Source organism: Chinchilla lanigera, unplaced genomic scaffold, assembly GCF_000276665.1.
Source record: "Chinchilla lanigera isolate Chin_1 unplaced genomic scaffold, ChiLan1.0 scaffold00054, whole genome shotgun sequence".
In the NCBI taxonomy this organism is placed as follows: domain Eukaryota; kingdom Metazoa; phylum Chordata; class Mammalia; order Rodentia; family Chinchillidae; genus Chinchilla; species Chinchilla lanigera.
The window spans coordinates 120,648-144,510 of NW_004955455.1; the positions used below are offsets into that span (position 1 = coordinate 120,648).

The following is a 23,863-nucleotide window of genomic DNA, read 5'->3' on the forward strand; positions in this document are numbered from 1 at the left end:
AAAATAGGAATGACTTGATCTTACAAGTCGTCCCTGATTATTTATAAACCAAGCCCAGGCCTATTTCCCTGTGTTCATTTATCGCATTCCTCCTCATGTAGTCATTTAATGAATGACCTAACATGCCTCTAATTAACCTTGGGAGAAGCCAAACAAAATCGGTCAGAAAGGAAATCTTTCTAGAAACAGCTAGAAACTCTTCTTTCCTGGCCGCACCCTTAGCTCAAGTGGGACACAGGATTTTCCATGCTGGGGAGTGTCTGCGGCGGGGCCGGTCTGTGATCGCAGCTCCTCCTCACAGAGCCAGGAGCCTAATACAGTGGCACCCAACCTCCTCTACTGCGGGGGCATCTCTGGGACCCCACGGTGCTGAGGGGCCCACCACCTCTCTGAGGGCCGTCTTGCTGAACGCTGTGTGTGGCCGCCCCGCCCGCAGTTGGAGAACATGTTTCCCTCCTCCCAGCAGCTGAACTACCACATCTTTGGATCAGTTCGTGAAAGAAAGCAAGATGTTCTTGGGCCGTAATAAACTGGAACTCGGATGAGGACACAGGGCGTCCCCAAGATATTTATTTCTGAGCGGTGAATGTGCAGCACTTGGCTGAGCTGCCCCAAGCAGCACCCTGAGATGTTAAGGGTCCCCAGAAGGATAACAAAAAAGGCTGAGCAGAAGGACTTTCTTTCCTTGCTGCCTCCCTCCTGTTCTTCCGCCTTCAACAAGCACTGTGAGGGTCTGCTATGCGTACAGCACCGTGCAGGGGCTGGGGGACTGCAGGCCATTGTATGTGGGAGTGTGGCAAACAACAACAGATCGGTACAGCCGTCACTTGCTGAGGGCCTACTGTGTGCCCTGTCCTCTTCCTCCCATATAGAACTCAGCTGCTAAGGTCTGAATGTGTTCCTTCAAATTCTTATGCTGGAAACTGAATTCCCAGTGCAGGGAATTCTGGAGGGGCCTGGGAGTGCTGAGGTCATGAGGCCTTGGATGGTAACGGACTGACGTCCCTATGGCAAGGGCTGTGGGAGCACCAGGTGCGCTGTCTGTCTTTCTTGCCCTTCTGCCACGTGAGGTCAGGACTTCTCTCTCACCCTTCACTTTGCTGTGTGTCCCTGCAGCAAGGTTTTCAGTGGACCCTGGTCCACTGAGCTTGTGATTTTCAGCCTGCATAGAGGAGGAAACACCTCTGCTCTGTACACATCACCCGGGCTGGGTCCGCTGTCACAGCAGCATGGGGCAGGCTGAGCAGGCCAGGAAGCCCTTGGACCCCATCGCACATATGGGGAAACCAAGGCTCCCCATGGTCCAGATCATAGGCAGCAAGGTGTGGCCCTACTGTGTGCCCAACCACCAGGGGCCCTGGCCTTGAGACTCCCCACTTGTGCCGGTCCCTGTGGGGTGTGGAAGAGGTAGCCACAAGAGGAAAAGCTTTACCCTGCGTGGTCCTCTTTTCCCCTCTGACTTCACTTCTCCTCCTCCTCCTCAGACCTGGGTCGGCTATGAAGAGCACCGGGCTCCCCAGGATGGCCTCGGGGACCCACACCCACCACCTTCAGTTCCAGCAAGGACTCAGGCACATCCACGGCTCCAGCAATAAGGTTTAGTGGTCTCAGTGGACATACTGAGAGTATTAACATGGTGGCTTTTGGTTTTCGTTTTCTGGTGGTACTGGGACGCCCTACCACTGAGCTACACTCCTAGACCTTCACGGGTTTTATTTCAAGACTGGGTTCTACCATGTTGTCTGGGCGGGGCTCAAGCTTGTGGTCCTCCTGCCTCAGTCTCCAGAGCTGCTGAGATTATACAGTAGTGGCTCTTTTCATCTGCAGAGCTCTGAGGGCGCAGGATCAGGATGAGTGAGCCTGGACAAACGGAAAAAACTCGAAGACCGACAGAGAAGCAGTGGAAGCAGGGTAGGGAGCCTGGGGCCCCTCAAGGCCTTGCATGTCGAGTGGAGGTCAAGGCCATTTCTGCCCACTTTGCACCACAGCCAAGGGATGCCTGAAATTGAGCTCCCGAATGCTCTCTGTTTGGTGCCTGGGCGCACAGAGGTAGCCCCTGCAGAGAACTGTGGACAAGTGGCCTTTTCATCACGAAAACCCCCACGTTCTCCTTGAGTCCCCAGAAGCCAGGGCTGCACCTGGGCTGCAGGGCTCGCCCGGAGTCCTGAGAGCAGCTCCCCTGTCGGAGGAGATCTAGGCTTGTGCTGCATTCCCCACACGCTCTGGGCTTCGTTTTCCCCACACACGGCACAGACAGGAAGGGCTCTTGGCCCAGCCCTCTGCCTGCCGCCTGCAGTGGCCAGGGACCCGGAAGCCCTGTGGCTCCATGTCCTCCTCCTCAGGCTGACCCCAGGGACAGTTCTGCTACAGGGGTCCAACGGGAAAGCCAGCCTTCTTCCCTCCGCAGTGTCCTTCAAAGGAGACACGGTCCAGCCAGGGAACAGCGGGGCCAGAGAGGAGCAAGAGAAAGCCAGAGGACAGCCAGACCGGAGAGGGCCAGGGAAGTGACAGAGGCCCAGGAGGAAGCAAGCAGGGTTGTGGGGTCAAAGGGGTGGATGGGACAAACCTGGGGGATCCCAAGTCATCCGAAGGCCTGGGGCTCGTCATGGATGCACGTTCCTCTAGACACAGAAAAACACGGGAGGGCATGCTCTGTCCTGGGCGCTGGCCTGTGACCCTGCAGCCTGAGCCATGCAGAGCCGTCTTTCCTCTACACGGTACGCACATTTCCTCGTGGGCTCTGAAGTCGCATCCCGGAGCAGACGGCACCTCTGCCATCTGCAGCAGAGGAAATGGAGGCTCAGAGGCGGTCAGGACTGTGGTGGAGGCGGGCTGCGTACTGGGCCTGCAGGGTGCAGGCCGGCGGCCTCCTCATGACCACTCGGGGTGCGCCTTGTCAGAGTCGGGGGAGCTGCACACCAGGCTGGGCGCATGTGCTCTGGCCGACTGTTTCCCACATCATCCCGGCTGGTGAGGACCTCAATAAGTGACTCTGAGGATGTGACCGGCTTGGGCAGAGAGCCAGGCCCAGCACAGTGCCCGGTGAGGCTCTGCGGGCAGGAGGGGGCAAGGGGAGAAAGAAGAGGGCTGGGTCCCCAGCGCCCTGATCTTGCAGGACACAGAGGACAGACACCGGACACAGTCCTTGTAGGACGCAGCACACAGACTCACTGGTCAAGCTGGTGACGCGGTCACCTTGCTCAAGGCTCGGGATGTATTTTCTAACACCTCTCTGGGCCTTGGGATCAGGAACGAACGACCTTCCAGCCTTCTGTGCGGCAGGACCTCTACCCTCCCCACCCACAGGAGGGCCTCCGGGTCCCTTCCCCAGTCACACGCTGGAAAGTCTGTTCTTGGGCAACACCAGGCGCTCGCTCCTTCCCTCTCTCCGCTCTTCTCTGTCCCTAGCCCGCCCTGTCTCTGGGAAGCTTGGAGCTCAGGCAGCCCGGCCCTGGTTCTCTGCTCTGCCGGCAGCCACCACAGGCTGCAGCAATTGTACCGCTGGGGTCTGGACAGAGTAACTCCCTGCCCTTAAGAAGGCCTGGGGCACAGGGCTGGAGGTGTGTGGGAGCTGCCTTGTCCCTTGGGGCACAGAGAGCAGCAGGGGGCTCCTGTGATGGTGCACAAGTCCCCTCCCCAAGCTCTCTTCTGAACCACACTGAGGGTCAAAGCAGCGGCAGATTCTGCAGGCGGCCTGCAAGCCAGCCCACGCGTCAGGCAGAAAGGAGGGGACAGCGTGCGTGCGTGCGTGCGTGCGTGTGCACGTGCGCGTACACGTGCGCGTACAGCTGGGAGCCCCCGAGCCTACGCGAGCGGGGTGGGGCTGTAACAATAACCACCTCCCCGCCCCTGCCCCCGCTCTCCTTGCCAACACCCCAGCCCCGCTGCACACAGCAGTGAGCCGCCAGCGGCAGCGCAGCAGCAAGTGGCTTTTCCTGGACAGGGAGTGATTAGAAGGAGTGGGGGGAGGGCACTCTTGTGCCCACGGGGTGCCTGGCCCTGTGCGAGGCACTGGGCAGGTGCCGCCGCCTGCTACTGCACACAGTTTTCTGCCAACAGCCCCGGTGAGGTCTTGTGTCCTACGGGAAGATGAGCCACTAAAACCGTACATGTGGCCTCTGAGTGGAGAGACCCAGTTAGGATGTGCGACTTTGGACAGTTCGCTGCTCCTCTCCAAGCATCGCCCCCTCATCTGCGAATGGAGACAGAAGGAGAAATTGCTCGGCAGGGCTTTTGTGAGAACTGCGCGAGCGGCTGCCTCGAGGGGGCGCTGCACATCCTGTGCGCTTGCGCACTGAAGGTCAGCGCGCGTACCCGCTTGCTGTGGTCACACGGATGGGTTGGAACCTAGATCTCTCTGCTCCTGAAGCTTAATATATTCTGTTTCTGCTGCTTTGCGACTCCGGACACCCCCACCATCTTCCTCCAGCCACAGGGAGGGAGAAGGCCACGCTGGCCACCAGGCCGCCTTCTTCTTGCACTCTAAGGCCATCTCCTCTCCCCAACTCCGGATTGCACACTGTGTGTCCTGTCCCTTGTCCCCTGCAGCACCTCCACCTCCCCTCTGCTGGGGCAGCGCCACCAGCAAAGCCTCAATGCCTCCCATCTGTAAAAGCCAAATAGAAACTCCTTCAAGGCCACCGTACTCCCTGGACCGATGGACACAACGGGACGCTGCCTCGCCTGGCTCCTGAGCTGCTGCCTTGTGCTCCCCTGCTGCAACGAAAGCTACCACCCGCCAACCCGCTGACCAGGCTGGAAGCTAGCTCCCTGGTTCCTCTTCGCCTCTGCCCAGTCCCTCCCCACCGCAGCCTGAACCTGGGTACTGCTCCCTACTCCCCATCCGGGTCCAAGTCCCCATGGTCCTGGCGCCCACTTCACTGCCTCCCTCCGGCCGGGATGACGGTACTCCTCCCTCCCACCCTGTGATCCCCGACCTCCCTCTGCTCTTGCTCTCACCAGAACATCCTCCCAACACTCTGCTCCGGCCCCAAAGACTCCCAGTGTGTTTCTTCCTTGCTCACTACTAGACTGGCCACACTGGCCTTGCTATGCCTCAATGCAAGATCATTACCACCTCAGGGCCTTTGCACGTGCTGCTCCCTCTGCCTAAAATACCCTTCTCCAGATACCAGCATAGCTGACTCCTTTCAGATCTCCACTCAGATCTCATCCTCTGAGAAGACTTTCTGGGCACAGTCTGTCTGCCGCGTGACCCTGTCTGACTGTCCTCACACACTGACTGATATGGGGAATGGCTGGGTGTATGCTCCCCTTACACGATCCGTCTCTCTTGCACGCTGGTGCACATGCTGGGTTGGGGAAGAGCCTGTGTTCTTACCCACCATTGATGCCTGATGCTCCAACAGTGTCTGGCACAGAGAAAGGGCTCAGTCAGTGCTTGTTGAGTAAGCACATGAATAAATGAATGAACAGATCAAGAATGAATGAATGAACACAAAAGCACTGAGGTCACTCAGAGGAGCTTGGCTTGTCTCCCAGGGGGCGAGGGCAGGACTAACCCTGATGGACACAGGCTGTGGGACAGCGCTCACGAACACTTGCCCTCTGGGTCCAGCGAGGACTCGGCAGTAGGTGCCTCCTCTCACAGCCTCCCTGCGGAGAACCATGGGTTGGAGCTGTGCAGTCAGAGGTCTACCAGAGACTGTGTGTAAGCCTGGGTGTACTGTGTCCCCCTGTTGCCATGGCAACTGCCTTCTTCAAGTGCGGTTCTGTCTCGCCTGAACTTTTTACACAGAAATTTCTAAAGGAAATGCTCAGACTCCTTTCTCTGGTGACATTCTGGGAGAAGACACATCCTCATTTGACTCCAAAGAGGAAAAAATGCAAAATGTCACATTCCTACAAGGAAAATTAGTTTACAAAGAAAGGAGACTTTTGTTTGCAAAAGTGTGAGAAGCCAGGTGTGGTGGTACAGGTCTGTAATCCCAGCACTCGGGAGGCTGAGGCAGGAGGATTGCTGTGAGTTTGAGGCCAGCCTGAACTACACAGTGAGATACTGTCTCAAAATAAAATAAATAAAATAAAATAAAATAAAATAAAGTGTGAGTTTTAATTCTGAGATTAGGAACCAAATCATCATCTTGTCATCATCACCATCATAAACAAACAGCACCACTGTTTGTAAAGGACAGCCCAGTACTTTACCTGTCCTTCACTTGTTCACTAAGTCATTCAACAAGCATCCTGGGCTGGGGTCTGGGGACATAACAGTCAGAGAGACAGATAAGGACCTGCTTTCATGGAGCCTGCAATGCAAAGTGACACAGGTCCACTGGAAATGCTTTACTAACATGGAACAGCAGGAGGCAATACAGCAGAGAAAGGACCAGCCTAGGAATAACAGGTCACCGCTGGCTGGGCCCCTGGGCCAGTCACTGAGCCTGTGATAAAATGATGGCAATAATACTGCTTGCTGATGGCATCACATGAACTCGCCGAAATGACAGAAAAGTGCTTTCTGAGTGTGTGGTGGACAGCGAGTGCTCAGTACCCAGGAACTCTGGTTGCCTTATACAGGAAGAGGGACCCAGCCACGGCACCAGCTCATCCAACAAGACCTTGGAAAAGTGCTCTGGGCGTGAGGTTTTCTCAAAGAAATGCTGGTGTTCTAAAGGAGAGAGGGAGTCTGGGAGACGTCAGGTTTCAGTTTTTTACCTCTCGAAACAACTCAGTATAGCAGCTGCTTACATAGCATTTACACTGTATTGGGGATAAGCAATCCAAAGGTTTTGGGGGAGGTGTGGGGGAGGGAATGTGAGCTGAGCTCTGAGCTTAGCCTAACAGGCACCAGGGAGCCGCAAGGGCTGAAGTCCTGGGCAGGGGTCCCAATGGGAGCCCTGCAACAATGATCAGCACTGAGGGGCGATGCTAGAGACCCGGCCACTGCAGGCTTCTCACCTGCCAGCCACACACTGGGGGGCTGGGGCTTTGGAGACCAATGAGGAAGCCGGTGCCAGAGCAGAGGAGCCTGAGCTCAGCACACTTGCTGGAGGGGACCTGGCAGCTGCTGAGCGGTGTGAGCGCAGACTCGAGCCACCAGGCTTGTGCCACGAGCAGCCTACCCTGTCTCAGCTTCTAGCCACCTTGGCATCTTCACAGGCTGACTCTGAGACACCACCCATCCCCCTCTTTGCCAACCCAGCCAGCCCCAGGAAATCCTCTATTCAGCCTTCAAATGACCAGCAAGTCCACGGCCAGGCTCCTCTCCTGCAGATGAAACACAGGAATACACAGAGACGTCTGCAGGTGGGTGGTCACGGTGGCATAATTTACACTGCATCCAAAAGAGGAAACGGCTTGTATGTCTATCCGGAAGGGGTTGGCTCAACCAATCACAGTGCAGGGGAAAATGTAAGGCCACCAGAAAGAGTGACAGAGGCTTATGGTGCTCAAAGAAAGAGGCCAGGTCATTGATCATTACGTATAGTAAGACCTGTGTTATAATGTTTTATAGACAGACAGACATAGTCTTCTCCTGTATCCTTGTGGGGACGGGATAACAAAATCTGCAGATGCTCACGTCCCTTATATTGTGGTCCTCAACTTTTGGCACCAGGGAAAGTTTCATAGGAGATAATTTTTTCACTGACTGTGGAGGCACGGGCTGGGAGAGGAGGGATGGTTTGGGGATGATTCAAGTACATTTTCTGTGCACTTTATTTCTATTAGTATTACACTGTACTATAGAATGAAATAATTCTACAACTCGCCGTAATGCAGAATCACTTGCCACTTACAGAGAGTGTTTTGATGTGAGTTGGCAAGCAGCTGATTATGGTCTCCGTGCAGTCACCCCTCTCTGCTGATGTTAATCTGTATGTGTAGCTGTTCCCCAGTGCTAGCATCACTGCCCCGGCTCCACCTCAGATCATCAGGCATCAGAGTCTCACAAGGAGCACAAAACCTAGATTCCTCACATGTGCATTTCATAGTGGGGCTTGCGCTCCTATGAGAATCGAATGCTGCTCTGATCTGACAGGAGAGGGAGCATAGGTGACGCCAGGGAGGGGAGTGGCTGTCAACACAGATGAAGCTTCAGCTTGCTTACTCACCTGCCGTTCACCTCCTGCTATGTGGCCTCGGCGTTTGGGGACCCCTGCCTTATATAAACGGCACAGTACTTGCATAGAGTCTACTACACTCTCCTATATATTTTAAGTCACCTTTGGATTGCTTATCCCCAATACAATGTAAATGCTATGTAAGCAGCTGCTATACTGAGTTGTTTAGAGAATATCAAGGAAAAATGTCTGTACAAGTTCAGTACAGATGCATTTTGTTTTCAGTATTTTTGGTTTGCAGTTGGTTTAATCTATAGACATAGAATCCATGGATACAGAGGACTGACTCCATAGATAGACACAGGCAATCTGTCTCTGTCTGTCTGTCTTTCTGCTGCACCCTCTTGTCTGGACACAGATATAGAACACACACAGAGTGTCATTTCTAAAGGAAACACATGAATTTGTGGCCAGCTCCTGGGAAGGGGCCAGCGGCTGGCCATGGCAAGGGGACTGACTTTGTTTTAGAACCGCGCTTTGCTTAGAAATAGTAACCGTGTCTCTTTATCACCATTTCAACAACAGCCAAAATATTACTTATTTTTAATGCTTGAATATCATCTGTGCATTTTCTGCCTCTAAGATGGAACCTGCTCCCCTGACCCCCAGTGTGCAGTACTGCAGTACTGCATCGTGGTACGTGTATGACTTTCATGCTGCCACGCTTCTTTGGGGACAGGAAGGCGCACTCACCCTCTGCAGGTGCTTCAGGAACAAGTATCACCAAAAGCCCCTTCCACTCTTTTGTTTATTTATGTGAGATGGGCTTCGCTATGTAGCCCAGGCTGACCTTTGAACTCGCAGTCCTCCTGCCTCAGCCTCCTGAGTGCACCCCACCTGTAATCTTTCACTTCTTGAGAGCTTTTCATTTTACCAAGTTACCTCCATGGGGCACCAACGACTCCATGGATCCTCAGTGCACCTCAGCATCTGTCTAATGAAGTCCGCAACCCTCAGTCCTGCCTGAAGGTGTCCAGCCACACCTGCATTACTGGCTGGGGACCTCCTTGCCCAGGTGCAGGGAGCTCTGGCTGCAGCAGCTCACGGCCCCTCTTCCCAGTCCTCAGGCAGCAGAGCAGACACTGCCCCACTGTGCTGAGGTAGGAGCTGCCTCATGTCACCCTCTAAAACCCCTGGCGGGCCAGGTTGGCTCTGTCCCCAAATCACACCCACATAAATCCCCACCTTAGACTCTGCAGCTGGAGACCCCGCCTGACACACCACCCCTCAAAATCAATGAGAGAATGCAGGTTTTCAACTCAGCTGCTGGGAATCTTTGGAAGTGGGGTGCCTCAGCATGGGGAGTTTGAAAAAGCAAGACAGGTGGCCGAGGCTGGGGAACAGGGTCCTGCAAAGAGAAAAAGAGGTCCATCATGCCCATTTTACAGAAGGGAAAACTGGGTAAGTGACTTTGCTGTCTTCTTTGCAAACTCACACTCAGAAGAGGAGAGGTGCACCCGGCTCCACAGCCGGGCCTCTGTGCTCTGCGGCTGCTGCTCAGCTGCGGGGTTCACAGGCCTGCCGGGAGCACACAGGGACTTTAAAGCACACTCGCCTACTGCAGCTGCCCCACACAAGCTGCTCAGCTACCTCTAAATTTAGAGCCACTAACGTGGTCAGGAAGAGGGTTCCCTGGGGGATGCTGGTCCACAGCTGGGCAGCACTAGGGCTCTGCATGGGGCCTTAATCCAACTCAAGGCCGGCTGAGCATGAAGAAAATGTAGGAAGCAGCTCTGGGGCAGGCGCTCAGGACTTCCTGTCCATCTGTGTGGCTGGATGGGCAACAGGAAGAGTCTGCAGCGGCGGGGTGGGTGGGCCAGGCCAGGTGGATCAAGTCGGGGGCGGCCCCAGCCCAGCTTCCCTTCTCTATCCACTCTCCGGGTCAGAAACTCCTACAGTGATCACAGCAGCACAGGAAGCACTGGCTAAGCACCTGCTGTATGTCTGGCCCTGTGCGAGGATCCCAGGCAAAAGATAATGAGATATACGTCTGATCCTGGAAAAGTTTACTTATTCACTCACTCATTCACATGATCAGTTCAAAATGCATTTATTCAGCACCTACTGTGTACAGGACCCTGTCTTGTGGACTATAGCAGTGGTGCTGAACCTATGGCTCCTGGGCTGCAGTCGGCTGTTTATTAACACTCAAAGTTCTAAAAGGTTCCCCATCACTGAACTAGGGAATCCAATGAACAAGACATGTCCCCCTACCCTTTAAAAATGTCACTTTTTCACTCAGTTGTTCTTTTTCACATTTACTGAACACGTATGTGTGCAAGACCTTGTGCTAGGAGACAAGGAAGAGAGAGAAATGAGGAAGACGTGGGCCCTGATGGTGAAAAATCTATCCTCTCATTCACTGTTTTCATTCTCTCTCTCTGTTCTATAAACAATTATTAAGCACTTGCTGTATATGCAGCTGCTAAGCACTGTGGATACAGATGTGGGATGAGACACAGCTGGTACTGGCATCAAGATTACTCCAGGGGTTCATTGGTTCATCTGGCTTGGCCTCCACTGACAGAGCCCCCTGGGGGCCAGGTGCTGCGCCATTTGACAGGGATACAAAGACAGCTGCAGGATCACGACTCGCAGTCTAACTTGTCCACTTACGCTAACATTCACTCAGCACAATGAGCATTTATGGAGTACCTACTGTATGCCGGGACACAGACAAGCCCAGGAGAGAATGCCTGCCCTTGAACAGCCAGCATCTTTCCATTCAGTGCACCAAGCATATATTAAGCACCTACTGTGTGTCAGACCCAGGGGAGGAAGGGGAACCCCATGCCTGAGCCTGCAGGAACTCACAGAGACCAGCTCACCCAGGAGGGCGAGCAGCCCCCTAGCTCTTCGGTCAGGACCATGGGACCAGGTGGCTGGGAAGCTGGCCCCCTACCATTCCTGCTCCAGAAAGGGTTGTAGGCATGGAGAGGGCAGTGCCGAGGCCCAGGGAGAGCAAAACTGCTGGAAAAAATAAACCCTAAAGGGAGCATTTAGTGGGTGAGGGGTGGTTCAGACGCCTGAGGAACAACCTGCAAGAACTCAAGGAATATTCTCAGTTTCGGGGAGGAAACTCCACCCACATCCTCCCAGAGCAGCCCTGGGCTGCCGCAGCTCTGCTGGCCCCTCCCTCTTCTCCTTCTCTGGGCTGGCTTGGCCAGGAGGACCCCGCCCCAAGGCTTCCAAAGGAGCCAGCGCAGTCCTGTGCTTAGGACACTTCCTCCTGGGCAAGCAGCAGAGGTAATCTGTGTGGGGCAGGAGGGCACAGACTGTGAGGAGGCCTACCTGCAACCACGGAGACACTCGGGTCACCCCAGGCGCCAGGACGGGATGAAGGAGCCTCCAGGTGATCCCAGCTCTCCCCCTCAGGGCTCCAAGGCAGCGGGCAGCCAGACCCACTGGGCCCCACCTGACCTATCCCTCAGGATCCGTGGGTGTGACGTGCGGCGGTGTGGCGCTCCCTACCACGTCTATAAGTTTCTATGACCACATGCACCATCTCCTCCAGCCCCGCCCTGACCACCGTGACCAGGAAAGCCAGCAGGGTCTGACAAATGAACACACACAACTGAGCAAACTGTGATGTTCTGTGCATGCAGGACTCAGGGCCTCACCTGCAAGACATGAGGCCTCTGCACACCCCGAGGAAAGACACTGCTCTGCTCCGCAAGCCCGGGCAACTCTGCAGGCTGCCAGGCCAACCTGAACTCACGTGGCAGGCCGCCGCTCTGTTTCCGAGATGGGACTTAGGTCATCCCCTCTGGAGCAGTGAGCTGGAGGACAAAGGCTGCTTTCTCTGGGCCCAGGCTGCTCGGCAAACAAGGCGGTCAGGGTCAAAGCCGGGGGGTGGCCACGGCACGGCCTCTAGGAAGGTGGCCAGGCAGGCCGGGATGGTGCTGAGGGAATGTCCTTTGCTCCTCTCATCCGGATGTTTTCCAACCTAGGCCTTCAACAGGGCAACAGTCGGGCACCAAGCAGCTCTAAGGGCATATCAGAAACTTCAGCAGAATGTGACATGCTAACGAAGGTTTCCTCAGAATGACGTCAAACATAGACACAGACGAACACAGCGCAGGTCTTAACGCTGACAGCCTGGAGTCACCCAGCTGCTGACCTGATGCCAACCTTCCACAAGGGACTCGGCCTCTCGGAGCACCCTCCCACGACCGCTAGGAGGATGAGACGAACAGTCCCGAGTGCCCTGCCGAGCGTGCAGCCGTGACGGGCAGAACGGGGCCCCGGCCACATCCTTAGGGTAGAGCCCGACCCCCGGCTCCAGGATGTGCCTGTACCTGGAGGTCAGCCAGAAGTGATTAGGCTACAGCGAGGCCACCGGAACGGCCCTGACTCCACTCCAACCGGTGTCTTTTAAGAAGAGGAACCTGGACACACGGACGCAGAAGTGTAGCCACACGGGAAAAGACCGTGGATGCAGATGGAGCAAAGGCACCAGCTTCAAGCCAGGGACAGACAGCTCAGCAGACACAAACCTGCCAAAACCTTGCCCTTGATTCCCAGCCTCCAGCAGCGGGATGCAACACATTTCCTTTGTTTAAACTGCCCAGCCGGTGGTACTCTGATATGAATGTTCGTTTCCAACCAAATACATAGGCACACGGGAAGAACAGAGTAAAAACCTGCCATTACTGTGTCATTACATTTCTATTATGACCACAGAACACTACTATCTCAACATGAACATGCTTACATCTTATTAATGTTTGACATAAACTTTTATTTTTGGTGCCGGGAGTCGAACTCACAACCTTGCACTTGTCAGGCAGGCGCTGTGCCACTGAGCTGTATCCTCGGCCCTGACATAAAATCGTCGTATAACATATAACAGAATCCATCTGCAGCTGTCTCCCAGCCCTGGGATTTCTATGAAAAACAAGGTTTTCTTGAACCTAAAGAGTTTCTTTTTTTTGTTTTAATAGTTTTAAAATTTTTAACTGACCAGCTAGGCATGGCGGCACACACCTGTAATCCCAATACTTTGGAAGGCTGAGGTGAGAAGATTGCAAGGTGGAGCCCAGCCTGGGTAACTTAGCAACTTAGGGAGACCCTGTCTCAATATTTTTTTAAAAAAATTTTATTTTTAAAGGTTGAGGATATAGGGCAATGCAAAGGTCCTGGGTTAAAGCCCCAGTACCACACAAAGACAAATTTTAAACTGACATATTGTACTTATTTGGGGGGTATGGGTTAATATTTCAGTACATGTATACATTGTGTAATGATGAGGTCAGGGTAACCGGAAGATATAGTTACCATTTCTTTGTGTAGGGAACATTCAAAATCCTGTCTCCTCGCTATTCTGAAACATCCAATGAACTGTTGTCAGCCACAGTCCCCCTAATATGCCGAACATGACAAGTTACTCCGGGCATCCGACCACACCTGGACCAGCGAACCACCCTCTCCCCACCCTCCCAGGCCTCTCCTTGCCCACAGTAACCACTGTTCCATAACTATAATGATTCAGACCACATTTCCTGACGAGCTCCTCACCTCCGTACCGTTTCACCCTTGCACTATTTCAATCGTGGGCTCTGATCAGAGTGACAGACACAGAGACAACCTCAGCTCTGCCATTTCTTCCAGAGCTGCGGGGCCTCTGCCACAGCTCCAGCCCCCTACCTCCCACAGTCAAGGTCCACGTATGGCCAGCCAGTGGGGTAAGACAGTGAAAACCAGCTTTTCAGAGAAGCCAGCCCAGGGAGGGGCAGTGGCGAGGTCCGAGGACCAGAGCTGGTATCCTGTATCCCATTTCAGGGATACTCTTCTTTGGCCTATGTCACCTCCCCACCTCAGCAATGTCTCAAACATGGAAACCCGCCCTCTCCTGACTTTTGACTTTTGGAGGCTCTAAGATGGAAAATGTCCTGTTACAGACCTCAGTTCTGATGCCACCCCTCTCTCTGTGCAATCTTTGGATGAATAAGGGTTCACTCAGTCTTCTTGGCTGTAAAATGGGTCTATGCAGAGTGGGTGCCTGCTTCCTGGCTGTTAAGAGGGCCTAGAGCTTGGTGTGAAAGGAAGCAGTCACCAAGCTGATTTGTTAAAACAGAGCGCCCTCTAGTGTCCCAAGTGGGAAATCATTCTGCTAGCCTGTGGCCTGGAGCCCCTGTGCCTGATGGGTTTCAGATATGACACCTGGGAAGGAACACAGACAGGTAGCAGCTCCCATGTAGTAAGCACCTACTATGTGCCTGGCATTCTCCCCACTGGCCTCCACAGTGAGATGCTAGTTGAGAAATCAGACTCAGAGACACAAAGGCCCCTTATTCAAACTTACAAGGCAGGAAAGGCTGGATCCGAACCCAGTTCTGACTGACTCGAGCTCCACTCCTCACTGGACCCCTACAACTGGGGGATGTGCTCAGGAACAAAATTTAAGGAGAATCCAATCCAATCCTTCGTTATGCAGAAAAAAAAAAAGGCCCAGAAAGGGTAAGCAATTGCTCAGGGTCACACTGCAACGGCCCCCAGACGCCTGGCTCCCAGAATTTACCCATATAACTGCCCCTCCCGAGCTTCTGCCTTGCATTTATCATTCCTCTCCACAGTCACAAGATCGGCATGCCCCGTCCAACCACTCTAAGCCCGGAATGTCTGAAACGCAGCCACAGCGCTTTGGGACACGGAGGGCTGTGGCCTGGAAGACCTCCACAGGAAGCGAGGTTCACCACCAAAACCCCCACACATGGCCCAGCAGGAATTACCTAAGAGGTGGGCAGGGGCGGCCGGAAGAGCCCCAGCAAGTCCACACCTGAACTCTGATCTGCTCCCCAGTCCCTAGCTTCACACGAGCAACTCCATCCTCCCAGCCCCTACGCCCCGAGCCTGTGGGCCATCTGTCACCCTTCTCTTTCTCTCCCACCCGTGTCCAACCCACCAGCCACTCCTGCAGCCCAGCCCAGCCCAGCCCGGATCCAGACTCCGCCCGCCTTGCACTGCCCCTCGCCTGCCCTGCATCTGTATCTCCACCTGAACCACTGCAGGGCTCCTCGATGGCTCCCCGGCTCCACCCAGCCGGGCCCTCCGGAGCCTTCTACCTGCTCACCCCTTTCTCCAAGCTCGCCCCACTTCCTGACACACAATACACTGTTCCGTATGACACAACCCTTGCTTAGTCTTAGTGCTCCTCTAGCCCCCGGGGCTGGGACCTCAACTGTCTTGTTCACCAACAAATCCGAACACGCAGAACAGGGCCTGGCTATGCGACTGAACTGGGTGTGTGGCACCAGCATCAGCTGCAAACACGTATTTGGCGCCTACTGTGTGCCTGGCTTTGTCTGCACTACCACACCGAGCCCTCAGGAGGTCCCACGGGGATATCACCCCTTCTACTCTGCAGGTGCCAAAACTGAGTTTGTAAGAGGTCAGGGGATTCGCCTGAACTCCACACACTGTCAGAAAGTGGCCCAATGTGGGGTAGAAGCCAAAAGACCCCCACTCCAAGACCCTGTTCTCTGCTCATATTTGGGGCTAAAAAAGGCACCCAGACTTGGCCAGACCAAAGCCGCTCATGACGCACACCATCCCACGGCCCAAACCTCAGGCCCGAGCCAAACAGCACAAAAATAGCCTGTTCTTGTCTTTCGGCCACAGACACTGACAGCCAACACCAAACCAGACCCTCAGCACAAAGTGAAACCCTGAAGATCTGAGATTCAGGCGCCAGAAACTAAGTAACAATAGCAGCACCAACTGCACCGACGAGGCTCAGAGCCACCTCAGCCCCCAGCCGCCCTTCAGCTCCCTGCGGCTTCAGACAGCGACCGACAGCCCATCAATGCAGAGAACCTACTGTGTGCAGGCTCCGGCATGGGCTGGGGCCTCGGCAGTGAACATACACGTGTCCTTCCTGCCTGAAGGAAGCTGTGCAGTCCCATTAGCTGTGGACTGGTTCTCAGACTGCCCAAGTTCAAATCCCAGCTCGGGCCCTGCCCGGCTGTTTGGTATGAGGCAGTCACATAAGTTCTGAGTCTCGGTTTTCTGTTTGCACATTAATAACCATTTCCACCTGTCGGGTTGTTATGAGGATCTGGGAAGATGCCACTTGCAGAAGAACCCAGTCAAAGAGGAAGCGTGCATGGTTTCGTGACGTGTGTGTGCCTCTACCATCAGAGGTGACCACAGGCTGAGAGGGGGACGGGCAGGACAGCCTGGGGACACAGCTGAGCTAGGCCCCTGTGGACACTTCCCCTACTGGAAATTGGGGTGTGGAGGGGAAGGTGGGGGGCAGAACTCAGCAAGCACAAGGAGGATCGCAGTGCTGGACTCTCTCTGGAGACCTGGCAGGGAGTAAGGGGCAGCGAGGAGCACCAGGCACAGCTCCACAGCACAAGGCATCCTCCCAAAGCCACGGTGGGAAGCCTCGGAGGGGCTCCCACCCCACAGGCCACTGCGGCTTCAAAGCCACCACACAGCAGCACCCACTCTGCCCTAAGAAACCCCCTCTGCTCCAGATGCCACGGGGGTGGGGGGCACAGATGCCCGTGGAGGGTCAGCCCCAGGGGCCACAGGGCTGGGGAGAGGCAGCCGGGAGCGGAGGGGCAGGAGGTGGGGTTCACCGCACCGTCTCAAAGCCCTCCGCCGGTCTCAGGAAGAACTCTAAGTGCAGCCTCATGCTGAGGACTCCAAAGGCCCTCATCTTGGCTAACCGTTGGCACGGCCCTACAACTGTCCTGCCTCTCACAGGCAGGGAAACTGAGGCAAAGCAGTGCTGCGACTTGCTGAAGTGTCAGTGAGAGGCAGAGCCCAGACTCCAGGCCGCAGCTTCTCTCCCCAGAACCCAGCTCGGCCCTGGGTCACAGCCTCCTGTTGTCCTCTACCCTGGAAAGCCCAACTGACGTGCACACAAAGCTCTCTCACAGGCTGGCAAGTCACCTCAAGCCTGTGGGCCTCAGTTTCCCCATTGAGAAAACAGATGAGGTGCCATAAGGTGGCTAAAATGATATGGAGGGAAACCTGGGTTCAAATGCAGGCTCCGACACTTCAAGGCTGGGGGACCTTGGATGAGTGACTTCACCTCTCTGGGCCTCGGCCTCCCTAACTGCAACGTGAAGGCAATAATGACATCTGCTCATGGGGCTCTGAGAGGATATAACGGGAAATCGGTAGGTGACGCCTGGCTTTGTAAATGCTCAGCAGTGGTGACCGCGGCTGCTGTTGTTATCATTGCTGTTCTCGCTATGGCTGTAATCGACAACCACAAGCGAACAGCTGGATGCTGACGCCCCAGTAGGATCAGGGGCCTTGGGGCTGTCTGGCTGGCTTATCTCATCAGCAAAGGAGATTAGGTGACTCAAAACAGCCCCGGCAGAGGCAGCCGTCAGCTACAGTTACTAATGATCTGACGCAGAAACTCAATATCCTCCCTACCTCCCAGCCGGTGAGGGTCAGATCCCCCCAGAACAGATATGGCGTTATGTGGAGGAGCCAAGCCACCAGCAGGAAGCCTCTGATGTCTCAGATGACAGCTGTATAGAGCTGTGCTGCAGCCCAGCCTGTATGGGGACCCACTTCCTTTTCTTATGGTGGGTGTGCTATGGAATCGAATGCAGGGCCTCACACCTCCTAAGCAAGTGCTCTAACGCCGAACCACATCCTCCGGACCACATCTGTAGCCCCTTCGGCCCCTCTTATGCAGAGCTAGCACAGGATGTAAGCTGAAATGTGAATAAAGATCGAAGCCTGAGAACAATCACTGGCTGATCCATGCACTGGGTAAACCCCTGGGAAGGAAGAGCCCAAGTACCTAAGCACAGGGGATTGGTTCACAGGTCAAAGCTGATGACAAGGGGAATAATGAGCAGCCATGAAACATCATGTTCATGTTTGGGGGTGATGTGGGCAAATGCTCCCGCCCCCACAGACACGTGTGAACGCCCAGGACTCAGTTATTCACCTGGCACGCGGTTGCACGGCCCTGCTATGACAGAAACATAAAGTGGCAGAATACACCGTGGGCTCGTGGTTTCAATCTGCAATAGAAAAAGGACGATACTGGCTCAGCTGGTGAAAGCTGAATGGAGTGGTTTTTCCTTAGCTGGCTCCCCGACACTTTGGCCAGGATCATTCTTGGGGCACTGGGGCAGGGATGGAGGAGGTTCCTTGTGCCTTGTGAGAGCCAAGCAGTCTCTCTGGCCCCTACACTAGTTGAACCTGCACACTGCCCAGCCAGGACAGCCAGAATGCGTCCAGGTACTGTTGAGTAGCTTTTTGAAAGGCAACGCTGCCCCCGTGAGATCCCCTGGATCCTGGTCACAATGTGCCCATGTTCCCACCCTGCTTACAACAGTTACAATAAATGGCTCACACCAGAGGTCGGGCGAGGGTGTGGAAACGTGCCCTCTGCTCTCTCCGTAACTTTTCCACAAATCCAAAAGTGTTCAGCATAAATCATTATGGAAAAGAGTGTGGAAGTGCCTCAAAATACTGAGAATAAACTCAGCAACCCCTCTTCTGGGTACAGCCCCAAAGGAAATGGATTCAGCCCTCCATAGAGAGATCTGCAGCCCTTTATTCACTGTCGTGCTATTCACAGCAGCCATGCTTTGTGAATACTCTAAGTGCCCAGCGACGGATAAGTAAACAAAGAAATTATTACACTATATACACAATGGAATGCTATTCAGTCTTTTAGAAGAAGGAAATGTCACCACCTTAGAGCTGGGCATGGTGGCGCACACTTGTAATCCCAGCACTAAGGGAGGCTGAGGCAAGAGGATCACAAGTTCAAGCCCAGCCTTGGCAATTTAGTGAATCCCTATCTCAAAAAAAGTGTGTATGTGGACAGGAGGATATAGCTCAGTGTGAAGTCCCTAGGGTCAGTCCCTAGTACTGCAAAAAATAAGTAAAATAAACAGGGCTGAGGATGCAGCTCAGTGACAGAGAACTGCCAGGGTTCAATTCCCAGTACCGCAAAGAAAAAAAAAGGAAATTTTGCCACCTGAAATAATGTAAATGATCCAGAGGACTGATGCTAGGTGAAGTACGCCAGACACAGAAAGACAAATGCTACAGGATTTCACTTACAGATAGAACCAAAAAAAATAAACACATAGGGGGTGGGGATTTAGCTCAGCGGCAAAGCGCCTGACTGGCAAGCGCAAGGTCGTGAGTTCGGTTCCCGGTACCGGAGAAAAAAACAAAAAAAAAAAACACATACACAAAAAAAAACCACATAGAAGCAGGGAGTAGATCCTGGCTCCCAGGAGCAGTGAGGGGTGGAAATAGAGAGATATTGGTCCAAGTGTACAAACTCACAGCCAAGCAGGACGAACACTGATCTGGTGATCTCACACAGAGCGAGACGGCGGTAATTGTCATAGTTAATAGTATTGGTGCTGCGCACTGCCCCAAGAATGGATTTCAGAAGACTTTCCCACCCTGCCACCCCCACACAGGTGGTGACCCTGGGAGAAATGTCAGTCCGCCTGGAGCACCGTGTCACTATGCAGATGGCTGTCAACTCATCAAGTTGCTCACTTTATATTCAACTATTTCAAAGGCTATTTAAAAACGGGGTCACTGGAGAAAAGATGCTGTGGGGAGGGGTACACTGTTTTAGACAGAGAGGTCAGGAAGGACCTCTGTGCAGAAGTGACAGGCCCCAGAGTCTAAGAGTGGGGACGTGGCTGATGCACGTTCTCAATCTAGAGGCCATGGGCCGCCCACACCTGCTCTGTGCTACAGTCTGCGGTCAGTAAGTCACTCTGAACCAGACGGAGACTTCCTGGAGAAAAGGAAATGCTAACATTCAAGGAAATGAGGAAGGAAGCGTGTCCCCACTTTGCAGATGAGGAAGCTGAGGCTCAGGAGGCTGAAGAGGCCCAGCCAAAGCCAAATGGCTTCGCCACACTCCAGGTCTGAAGCCAGTAGGTTTCTGATACTTCATGGCTTTCCAGGTACTCAACAGTCAATGTTTTCTAGCTTAAAGCTGCAGACACGAGGACTGACCTGAGACTCTGTTCTTGTGACACGTGTGCCAGGCTGTCCTCAGGGGACTGGGGTGGAGGAGAGAGGGAGGCAGATTTCGGGGCGATTTGCAGTCAGTGGCGAGACAGCGCGGCTCCCTGACGCTCTCGCACCTGGTCACCCACAGGAAGCAGGTGACCATGTGGAAATCTCTCCCTGGTCACATGTAGAAAACTCTTCATGGACCAGATGAGGAAACCAAGACCCAGGGAGGAAACAATTTACCCAAGGTCACAGGGAGGGGAACAAAGCCCAGCGGGAGCTGTGGTTCTGTCCATCCCTCTCACACTGGTAATGGGCCTGCCATGTCCTCTCTCTTTCTCCCCAGCCATTTTTCACACATGCTGTCCCTTTGGCCTCGCACACATGTCCCTCAACCCTGACCCTAGCATCATCTGCCAGCTCCTACACATCCCCCAGTGCTCAGCTTTTGGGGGGCTTTCCTGAATCCACACCCCAGTGAGACCCCATCCCCCCCCCGGCACCGTGTACCAACTCCACCCACCCACACCCCCCCAGTCCTTGTTTCAATTCCTTGAGCAGGTCCAGGCCCCACAGGCTGCAGGTCCCCAAGATTAGGGGACAGTGTCTGTCTCGCTCAGCCCTGTGTTCTGCTCATCAGGCTCCAAACTGTGGCTGCTCCCTGCATGCTGAATGAACAGAGGCTCACAATACTGGCTGATGTGCCCGGGGTCCACCCCCAGCACCCAGCTCCCAGGGAGGGGGACTGAATCTCAGCCACCTTTGCTTTCCCAGCACTGAGCCTGCGGCCCGAGGCACAGCAGGGCACCTCAAGCTCATCAGCAGCCTGTGGACCACGAACATCAAAAATGCAAATAAATCCACGCCACTTATCTTCTCCTTTGTGCTTAGTGGAATCTTCCAAGTTCTCTACTGTGTCCACATTTTTATAAATTTATTTATTTAGCAGGACTATACCTGGGATTGAACCCAGGGCCTTCACACTGGACTATATCCCCAGCCCTTTTTTATTTTGAGACAGAGTTTCTCTAAATTCCCCAGGCTACGCTTGAACTTTTTTTTGTTGTTTGTTTGTTTGTTTTTCTCCGGTACCGGGAACCGAACTCACGACCTTGCGCTTGCCAGGCAGGCGCTGTGCCGCTGAGCTAAATCCCCAGCCCCCTACGCTTGAACTTTTGATCCTCCTGCTTCACTCTCCCAGCGTGCTGAGATGACATGCACCACAACTCCTGGTGCATATTGCTTTTATAATAAAAAAGAAAGAAATGGTACAATATTTACGATGTGAGGAGGCTCAAATGTCAATAAGCCGTGGACCAGAAGGGTCTCCAGTTGTTCGATTCCTTCAGGAGGGTTCAGGAGGAGAGTTAAAGCTGGGGGACAGCCGGCTGCAGGCCAATGTTTCCTAAAGTTGTATTTTTAGGAGCTCTGGAAAATTCCCTGGGTGAGACGGCATCCGAAGTATTTTCAAACATTCAGAAGGGCGAAAAATAATATTTCCCAAGACTCGCCTTTCTGAGTATTCTCAACCAGTTACAAACATTCTGGAAAACTCTGAGGCCAACCCATGACAGTTCCCTGGTCAGTCCTGTTCGCAGAGCCCTGCATGTCGCATAACCCAGCATCCCTTAGATTCACCAAGGAGGAAACAGAAACCCAGAGAGGGCAAGCATTTGTGCCGAGGGACACACAGCAGATCAACTTCAGCAGCACAACAAGAGCTGAAAAACACTGTGTACCCCACAAAGCACTTCCATACAGGAACCCAACATTGACATTTCACCCCCAAAAAAAGTTCTGAGGTTTTTTTCCCCTCTTTTATATAGAAGAGAGAGAGAACACGAGGGAGCGGGGGATTTGCTAAATCTTTTGCTCAATAAATAAAGGAAAACAAAATCTATTCTTTTCATCTTGTAAAGGACACGATATGTTCCAGTACCCACAAAGACAAGAGGGATATGATTGTAGCATAAAGAAAAGTCCTTTAAATCAGAAATGTTGCCCTCTGAACAGCTCACATCTTGCTTGCTTTCCTGGGCACGGGAGGAGGGCAGCCCTGGTGCCGGCTCTCTGGGTCTCCGGGATGACAGGGCCGCATGCCAGCTCAGGGCTCCAAGCTCTGCCCACAGAGCTGCTCCGCTCCCAGGCAGACGCCTCTGCACCCTCCTCCTTCCTGCGACAATCACCGCGTCTCAGAGCACACACAGCCCAGCTAACCACACAGAGCAGAGCCACGAAGTGAAGCCGGCCCGCGACGGCGGAGGCAAGGGAGGAAAGCCACAGGTCCACTCACCCACAGGTAGCGCAGGAGCTTCAGCAAGCGGGGGCAGTAGTAATACTCCATCTCGGCGCCCGCGGCCGTGCTGCCGCCCGATGCTCGCCTCCAGCTCTCCTCCAGGGAGGGCGGCCCTTCCCGCCTGCTCCTGGATTGTCAGGCCAGAGTCAAGTTCAGAGCGCATGAATCATTTAGAAGGCGGCTCACAGCCAGGGGCCAGCCAGACAGCCCCGTGAGTGGCCACACCGCCTGGGGGCGGAGGAGCCGGGTTCCTTCCTCAAGTCCTGCCTGCCCAGCACCTCTGTGGCCTCTGAGAGTCCTGGGCACAGACAGCGTTGCTGCTGGCCAGTGGGCTGGCAAGATGAAGCAGGAAACCCAGGGTGTGTGTGTGTGTGTGTGTGTGTGTGTGTGTGTGTGTGTGTGTAAGAGTCAGTGCACATGCTTGCAGGCATCTGTGTCTGTGTGTGTGTGTGTTGTACATGTGCATGTACAAGTGTGTAGCGTGTGTGCTGTCAGACAGCACAGTGCTCGTGGCTCCTCCTCCCCTAGACTCGGAGCTGCTGACAGGGAAGGAAGTGTCCTAGCTCAGGACCTCAGGACCTCATGGAACCTGCCCAAAGTCAGCAGCTCCTTCTGACCTCCGCTGAGTCTCTAAGCTGTCCTGGAAGGAGGGCTTGGTTGCAGAGAGGGAACTGAGGTTCAGAGAGGGCTGGAGGCCTTGCCAGGGTCACAGAGCAAGCTGGTAACTAAACCATAGCTGGGGGCACAAAGGAAGGGAGGCACCACCCCAGAGTCACCATCTGTCAGCTGCAGGTCGAGCGGGTGAGAGGGGGCATCGATTTTCAGAGATTAAAAATATGAACTGCAGCATACCAGGGTCGCCCTGAGGCAGCCTCGGGGTCTCTCCTTTGAGAGCTCTGAGCTTCAGTCACTCTGTGTAACATGGGGTGACTTCCCCACACTTCAGGACTCAGGACTCTGTGAGGTAATAGCTAAACTAACGTGGGCCGGGCCAGTGCTCATCTCCACCATCCACATGCAGACACCGAAGCCCGGAGAGGCAGAGCAGTTACGGACAGGCCCTAGGTGACCAGCGACTGACAGGCCCAGGGCCTCCACCGTTTCCTGGGAGCGAGGTCCTGAGTGCGTGGTGGGCGCTTTCCTGGCCAGCCCAGTGCTCCCTGCTTCTGAAACAGAAGAGGCCACATTCGAGCCTGTGGCTGAGGCCAGGCTCCCACCCCCAAAGGCCTGGGGGCCACGTGGGCTGCACACTTCAGCCCCACAGCCCAGAGGGAGGCAGAGCCACAAACAGGAAGCCCAGTGATGAGGGCAGTGGCGGCAGAGACACCACGGCCCTTCACAGTCAGGCCTACAGTGTTAGAACACATCTCAATACCCAGTGCCCGAGGGAGGGCTGGTTCAGGCTACCCCTCAATGGCAGAGACAGCGACAGGACCGTCAAAGACCAGACCTGAACACTGACTGACCAACAGTATAGCTAAAGGCCCAGCACTGCTCCCGGGTTGAC

The 23,863-nt window shown here is 54.4% G+C and overlaps 1 protein-coding gene across 4 annotated transcripts in view; it reads right to left on the reverse strand.

The window, feature by feature from the left end:
• Kiaa1671 (KIAA1671 ortholog) overlaps nucleotides 1-23,863 on the reverse strand; it is a 139,383-nt gene that overhangs the window by 66,917 nt on the left and 48,603 nt on the right. Inside the window, exon 1 of one of the 4 annotated variants that reach the window (XM_013520406.1) lies at nucleotides 22,354-22,706. The exons of the other annotated variants lie outside the window; for them this stretch is intronic. Within the exon in view, the coding sequence (XP_013375860.1) occupies nucleotides 22,354-22,404 (51 nt within the window). The 5' untranslated portion in view covers nucleotides 22,405-22,706. Of the gene's footprint in view, nucleotides 1-22,353; nucleotides 22,707-23,863 lie in introns of those variants that run through there. 4 annotated transcript variants of the gene reach the window in all.